Source organism: Mus pahari, chromosome 13 (genome assembly GCF_900095145.1).
Source record: "Mus pahari chromosome 13, PAHARI_EIJ_v1.1, whole genome shotgun sequence".
Taxonomy (NCBI): domain Eukaryota; kingdom Metazoa; phylum Chordata; class Mammalia; order Rodentia; family Muridae; genus Mus; species Mus pahari.
The window spans coordinates 56662923-56671202 of NC_034602.1; the positions used below are offsets into that span (position 1 = coordinate 56662923).

The 8280-nt window shown below is 37.7% G+C and overlaps 1 protein-coding gene across 2 annotated transcripts in view; it reads right to left on the minus strand.

Moving 5' to 3' along the window:
• Positions 1-8280, minus strand: part of Pds5a (PDS5 cohesin associated factor A) — an 87533-nt gene that overhangs the window by 58326 nt on the left and 20927 nt on the right. For both annotated transcript variants that reach the window (XM_021210484.2, XM_029545094.1), the window contains exons 3-5: positions 2521-2724; positions 837-923; positions 224-321 (exon numbers count right to left, since the gene is read on the minus strand). In XM_021210484.2, coding sequence (XP_021066143.1) covers positions 224-321; positions 837-923; positions 2521-2724 — 389 coding nt within the window. The remainder of the gene's footprint in view (positions 1-223; positions 322-836; positions 924-2520; positions 2725-8280) is intronic.

The following is an 8280-nucleotide window of genomic DNA, read 5'->3' on the forward strand; positions in this document are numbered from 1 at the left end:
AAAAAAAAAAAAGTTCCACTGCTCTTAGAGTTATAAAGTAGGCCCTACCTCAGGGAAATATTGAATAATTAACTAAAACAATGGCAAGGACAGCTCTCAAACAACAGAGTTTCTTTATTTACCCCTTTGTAATCAATTCTCTATAAATCTAGGGGGTTTTATATACTGAGTAATGACACATTAATACATACAGTAAGAAAAAATAAAGCTTAAAAGAACTTACTTGATTACCGAGAAGAGAGTTCTAAAAAGCTGAATAAAAATTTCATTGCAATCTTCCAACTCAAAGCAGATGTTATATGATTTAACCCAAGCTAAATTCTTAAATCAATAAATAAAAATAATTGGTTAATCACATATATGTTGAACTGTTAAACAAAAGCACACTTGTATAATTTAATTTTTACAACTAGGATTTTTATAGTAAAGTCTACAAAGATTCAATGTACACAATTACAAGCCATTTTAAGCTTTAAATACATGGCTGTGGCATCAACTTTCATGTTGAAAAGTAGGAATATATATACTTCAGGAGCAGTAAAATTTATTTATAAATTAGAAATGAAAATAAAATGTCAAATTATTTTTTTCAGAAATTATACTTTTAACTTTTTAAGATAGGAGGAAACAGGTTTTCCTTTATAAATGAAAATAAAATGTCAAATTATTTTTTCAGAAATTATACTTTTAACTTTTTAAGATAGGAGGAAACAGGTTTTCCTTATGAAACATAAGAGTTTATTAAATAATTTATGTATAAAGCAGTTTCACCTTACATTATAGTTATAAAAATGTATAATACATGGAATTATATTTATTAAATAAAAATTTTTTACCTCTAATAAATAAAAATATCTATTAAACTGTGGACTCTTTGTATCCTCCAAACCTTTTAATTGTCTGGTAATAAAGAGAAATATGTCCTGTTAAATAAAAAAATGAAAAATATATTAACTTAGACATTATTACTTGTCATTTTTGTAATATCTACATCTACATAGAGGTATAGATTTGAAAAAGTAATTATAAACTATAATAAAGAACATTCTCCTTTATTTGAATGCTGTGGGTCTGCCTATTCCATTATTTTAAATGGCTGAAAAAGATTAGCACAAACAAAATATCTTTTGGAAGTAACACTAAAGACTGCTACTTCTACCTCACACTTCAGGGCTTCTCATTTAAGAATACTATCTTTCTACACTCTTGTCCATAATAGAGCTTCTGGTCACTGTCTGTACTTTCATCATGGTAAGCTACTTTCTCCATTTTTAATGAATTTAATGAGTCTATTCATTACTACACCTGATACGTAAGCAAGTAGCTTTCAGTCCACAGTTTTGAATTTATGTGTGACAACGTTATTGAACCACGCCAAGGCGTTGACCTGACAGCTGATGGTGGTGCTTTATTCCTTACTTTTTAAAAAGGTGTTTTCATTGAAAATAGCATTAGCATGGTACAAAATGATTTGTTTTATTGTGATCCTCCTTATAATGGAAACTGGTAATGTATTTTGTGTTTGTCCTTATATACTCATGATAAAGTTTATTCTATGAACTAGGCACTGTAAGAAGTGAACATAAGTAACCACAAATAAAACAGTTATTAAGGTTATAAAAGGGGTCATCATTAAGTAAGTATGACTTGAATATAAACACTATGACACTACTCTAGTTGCTGAGGTATCCAAGGCAGCTACCACATGACTGACAAGCAGATGGCTTATGCCTCAAGAGGAATAAAGTGTGACAGTGAACTTCATTATAGTTCTAAATACTATTAAACTGAAAATTTATGGAATGTTACTTCTGGACTTTCCCACTTAATATTCTGGAGCATGGTTGATCACAAGTGGCTGAAAGTATGTAAAGAGAAACCAAACAGACCGAAGGACAATACTGACTGTACTTAAAAGGAGAGAAGGCATTTGCTGTTCTTCCTAGAGAAGCTGAGTTTAATTCCCAGGTGGCTCACAACTACCTGCAACTCATTTCAGAATATCCAACACCCTCTTAATCTCTACAGGAATCTATGTATGCAATGCACATGAACTCATGCAGGAACACACATAAACATAACAAATAAAAGTTTTAAAGTTACTCCAAGGTTTCCAATTTCCCTGATAATTACTGAAAAATAATATATAAAATCAGTTCAATAAATCGCTTTAAAAATCATTTTAACTGTTTTAAACAAAAACAGAACCACCAAAATGAGCAGTTTTAGATATTTAATACTCAGCATTTAATAACCTATAAGGGAGACATTATATGAGTGGGCAATCCTAGAACATTACTGTTTTGCAAACTATCACTAAGCCATTCCTTATCCTTTATATCTATCCAACTGGGCTTCCTGATGGTCTACCAGGAGGGTTAAGTATGAACAGATAAAACCCTTTCAAAGTCTCATTCTGTACCAGTCATTTCTGTAGATAAATAAAGGAAATCTATGAACAAAACCCATGTTCATATGACAAAAATAAAAGTAAAGTTATTTTGTAAACATTCTATTTACCTTAAGTTTATCATGGGAAGTATATGGAGCTTCTGGGGCATAGATTCGAAATATATCAGCCAAACAACATGCTACGAGAAGGCGCACATCTTTATTAGGGTTCCTGAGAAAGAATTCAGATGCGAGATGCAAGGCTAGTGGGAGATACTGTTGCTTTTCATCTTCTGAATCCTGATCCATATCCATAAAAGTTTTCACTACCATCTGTAAAAAACATAATATCAACCTGTAATACTCAATGATCAGCTAAGAGCCACCCCTTCTTCCCTTTGTTCTGTAATCTGGGAAAAGGGAGCTGGAGTTGTGTAGGTTAGGGGTAAAAAGTACAAAAAGTCTTAGGCTCACTCCCAGCCACCACAAGCATGCACCCACTCACCCACCCACCCACCCTGAAAAAAGGAAGTATAGTCATAAAAAGCATGGTCACAAAGAAACGTACAAAAACCCAAGTATCAACCTGTACATTACCCAAACACCTTATCTGTATTTACACCAGATTTTGTTAAAAAGAACTTAGAAATTGTACTGGTGACTTTACTGAGCATTGACTTAGATGGGATCTTGCTAGGTTGTCAGCACACCCCTCCCAGCTTCTGTGGATTCTCATTCAGTTGAAGCTGAGGAGCACGTCCACATGCTTAGCTTTCATTATTCCTATGTAACTTACCTACAAAGGTTTTGATCCCATATACTCAACTAATCTGACATCTAGCATCTTTTATATCATTTTTACTTTGTGATCAAAGTTGCATTACACAGGTTCCTTAAACCTACTTCATTTGAAATTTTATTTGCCTTTGTATAATAAAAACCCATACTTAAATGTTTTATGTAACTGTATTTCTGATAGAAAAATTTGATTGTAAATACCTTATGTTGAGTTTAAGGCCAACTTGCACTACAGAGCTAGCTGCAAGCCAGTTTGCGATACATAGCAAGACTCAATCTTGATTATTTCTACTTTTCAAAGCATACATGAGAGATATGTATTTTTCAACTATTGCTATCTAACAAACTCACCCTGAATGAAGCACCTTGAAACAATAATTATGTATTTATCATGCAGTTAATATTGGGAACATGGCTTAAGCCGAGCTTGAAATTTCTCAAGAGGTTGCACTATAACAGAGATATTACCTGAAGCCTTGACAGAGTCTACAGTGTATTTCAGTAGTAACTCATATTCATGGTGGCTCTAATTTGCACTACTGTGTGAAAAGAGTGAGGTTCTCTCCATGGTCTCTCTAAGTAGCTACAAAATAAGCAAGTGCCATGACATCTGCAATGTCCCCATAGTTACTGAGGTCAGACCTACTCTGTGTTAGAAAAGACTTCACAAGGATAAGAAAACAGGTACCAGGCAGGCAGTGGTGGCGCATGCCTTTAATCCCAGCACTTGGGAGGCAGAGGCAGGTGGATTTCTCAGTTCGAGGCCAGCCTGGTCTACAGAGCGAGTTCCAGAACAGCCAGGGCTACACAGAATAGCCAGGTATTTAAAAAAAAAAAAAAAAAAAAAAAAAACAGATACCGTTTGAGGCAACCTTGAAGACTACTATAATGTACTGGTTATATATTTTATGTCAACTTGACACATACTAGGTTCATCAGGAAGAGCCTTATAACTTAATTTTTAACTTTTAATTTTTTTTTAATTACTGTTTGACCACGTGTGTCTTTGCTGCCCTTGGAGGCCAGAAGAGAGCGCTGGATCTCCAGAAACTGCAGTTACAGGTGATTGTGAGCTGTCACATTGGTGCTGAGAACTAACCTAGGTCTTTTGCAAGAACAGCCAGTGTTCTTAACTGCTAAATTGTCTCTCTGACACAGGGAACACAATCTCAATTTTAAAATGTCTCCAAAGGATTGGCCTATAATAAGCAAATTTGTAGGGCATTTTCCTGATATGGAGGTACCGAGTTCACTGGGGAGGGTGCCACCCCTGGGCAGGTAGTTCTGGACAGTATAAGAGTAGGATGAGGATAGGTGCAGTCAAACTCCCTGCATTTGCCTCCTCACGGGGCCATGTGACCACTGAGTAAGCCGGGAATCAACACCCCTCCATGATCTCCATTTCAGTCGTTGTCCTGACACCCCTTTGATAATGGACTATGTATGGAACTGGGTGTAAGCTTCCTTCCCAAGTTGCTTCTGGTTTGGTGTTTTATCACAGCAATAGAAACCCTAAGACAAACAATCCCTCCTCGTCTTTAAACCTAACGTAGTAGTTCTTTCTTTCCTACAATGGCTCTAGGTATGTCCACATAACATATCTGACTAGAGAGACACTAGCTAGCTCGATAGAGCTGGTAAGTACTAGCGTACTGAGCAGCAGTGCTCCTTACGGAAACCCAACTCCCATAATGTTATCAAGCATCTCTGCTAAATGGACAAGCCATATGTAGTACTTGGGAAAGAGACCTTGAAAAATCATTTACAGAAAAACAGGGTGAGCTAGACACACAGCTCAAGTTAACCTTGAAGACAGCACTCTATTCTGTTCCTGTGGTTTATGTACCTGTGCCACTGTTTTTATTTCTGTAGGATTTTTTTTCTTCCTTTCTTTTTTTCCTGAGTGGGTGTGCTGCACACAGAACAGAAAGGCTCAGCAAATTCTGAAGCAGCTGAAGAGATAACTCAGAGCCATGGTGCAGTGGTTAAAGTTCTGAATCATCATATTAGACCTGGGTTTAATTTATTAACCGCCTTCCTATATGGCTTTTTTTTACTCTAAGAAATCTTTGCCTAAACAAGTTGCAAAGATTTTCTTATAAATTTCCTAATTAAGTTCTATAATTTTAGGCTAGACAGTGATATTTACATTTCTCTTGGGGTTAATTTTTAAAATATTGCTAAAAGTTTTGTGTCAATCACCAAGGCAACATTGGTAAACACACCACCACCACCTCTACCAATAAACATATTTTTTTCCTCTCGAGTTGTTTTGGCTTTTTTTGTTTTGTTTTGTTTAAAAAGATTGAGGGAAACATGGTATGTAGGACTATTTTTCTAGACTCTATTATATTCCTGTGGCTTATGTGTCTGAACCACAGTTCTGATCACTATAGATTTGGGGTTTTTTACCCTTTTTTTTTTTTCATGTGTGTGGGTATGCTACACATAAATGTTTGGAAGTTTTCAATGAACATTGCACATGTGTGTGAGTACACATGTATGAAGATGTACATATATGTATCGGTCAAAGGTTGACACTGAAAATCATTTGTGACAGACTTTCTACCATATTCATTGAGGCAGGATCTCGATCAAACCCAGAGCTTACTGATGTGGGTAGACTTGCTAGCCAGCTTGCTTTGGTGACACTGAGTCTCTGCCATCTGAAGTTGGAATTATATGCCAGCTGCAATGCTCACCTGACATTTACATGAGATCTGGGAATCCAAACTCCCAGTCCTCACATTTACCCAGCAAGTGCTTTAACCACTGAGCCTTTTCATAGCTCTGATTACTACAGTTTTACAATGAATTTTGAAAGCAAGTTATATGTGAGTGCTCAGTAGATGGAGGTAGAGGCAGGCAGATCTCTTGAGTTCAAAGCCAGACTGGCGTACAGTGAGGTCCAGGGCAGCTAGGGCTGCACAGAGAAATCCTATCTAGAAAGGAAAAGGCGGGGGGGGGGGGGGGGGCACACTATTATAGAAGCAGGAGGAGAGGTGTTGGGATAGGGAGTTTCTCGGTGGGTGTCTGCACTTAACCAAGTAAGCTGGCTAGTTTCCTATCAACTTGACACAAGCTAGAGTTATCCAAGAGGAGGGGGGGGGAGGAGAAAGAGGGAGAGGAGGGGGAGGGAGAGAAGGAAGGGGAGGAGGAGGAAGAAGAAAACCTCAAGCAAGAAAGAAAATACAGTAAAAATCTAGATATAAAAGAAACACAGCTGGGTGTGGTGGCCCACATCTTTAATCCCAGCACTTGGGAGGCAGTGGCAGGCAGTGTATGAGGCCTGCCTGGTCTACAGAGTGAATGACAACCAGGACTATGTAAAGAGATTCTGCCTCAACCTCCCACCCCCAAAAGAAACATATATTGATGAAAAAAAATATAAAAAAGATATTATCGCCTATAATTTAAATAAGATGAAGACACAGATGCTGGAGAGATGGCTTGGTGGTTAGGAGCACTTACTGTTCTTGCAGAGGGTCTGAGTTAGGTTCCTAGCACCCACGCTGGTCAGCACATAAGCATGTGTAAACTCTAGTTTCAGGATATCCAGTGCCCTCTTCTGGCCTCTGCAGGCACCAGACACATGGTATACATAGATACATGCATGCAGTAAAACATACATACACGTAAGAAAATTTAAAAGATAGTGATGAAAATAGTTGAAGGGGGAGGGGAGAGAAAAGAAATGTAGAGAGAATATTGTGTGTTTCATGGATGAATCATTTGTCAAGAGAAGGTGGGACATCCAAAAGGGAGAAAGGATTCTGGGAGAGCCAGGCGCAGGGAGGGGATTTGCCAGGGAATATGGAGAACAGAAGCATGGGAATTGAGCAGAGGTAACCAGGCACATGGCAGAACTTAGACTAGAATAAATGAGATATAAAGTTATGTTCTAATCAGAAAACCAACCAAAGCATAATTGTGATCAAGGTGTTTGAAAATGTATTTTGAGTGTCAGGAGTTGTTATTCTGGGAGCAAAACTTGTAGCATAACAAAGGAGAAAAAAGAAGAGAAGGAAAAGGTGGGAAGCACCAGGCTAGAGACATACATAGCTCAGCGGTTTGCAGAGAGCTTGCCTAGCATGCACAAGCCCAAGGTTTAATCCCCAGTACCATGTAAATCAGATAACCAGATAAAGTGGTACACACCTGTAGTCCCAACTCTTGGGAGGTAGAAACAAGGGGATCATTAGCTGAAAGTCATCCTTGACTAGCATAACCAGTTAGTGCTATGCCAGCCAGGGTACATGACACCTATCTCAAAACTAAAATATGGAGTCTTGTCCAGTCTGTCCTGTACACCTTGCTAAGCCTTTGTTGTGCCTAGATTCCTAAGTATCTTGAACTACAAGGTCATCTTACTGTACTCAGAATATTTTTAAATACTTAAGCTGAAAATATCACATAAAAATTCATGAACAAGGGTTGGTGAGATGGCTCAGTGGGTAAAGAGCACCTGACTGCTCTTCTGAAGGTCCGGAGTTCAAATCCCAGCAACCACATGGTGGCTCATAACCATCTGTAACAAGATCCACTCCCTCTTCTGGAGTGTCTGAAGACAGCTACAGTGTACTTACATATAATAAATAAATAAATCTTTAAAAAAAAATAAAAAAAATTCATGAACAAGTCAGGGGTGGTAGAGTATCCCTTTAATCCCCTTTAAGCACTCAGGAGGTAGAGGCAGGTGGACTTCTGTGAGCTCAAGGCCAGCCTAGTCTACAAATCATATTAAGACTACCTTAAAATTGGAAAGATAGTTCACTGGTTAAGATACTGGCTGCTCTTTGAGAGGTCCTGTGTTCAACTCCCTTCATCTACATAGTGGCTCACAACTATCTGTAACTCATTTTAGGAGATCCAATGTCCTCTACAAGCCTCCATAGGCTTTGCACACAAAACACTCTATTCATAATTTTAAAAAATAAATAATTATTTTTTTGGAATCCCAAAATTGAAAATATCTACTCATCAAAAAGTAAAGAACTGGAAGGCAGAGACGGGCGGATTTCTGAGTTTGAGGCCAGCCTGGTCTACAGAGTGAGTTCTAGGACAGCCAGGGCTACACAGAGAAACCCTGTC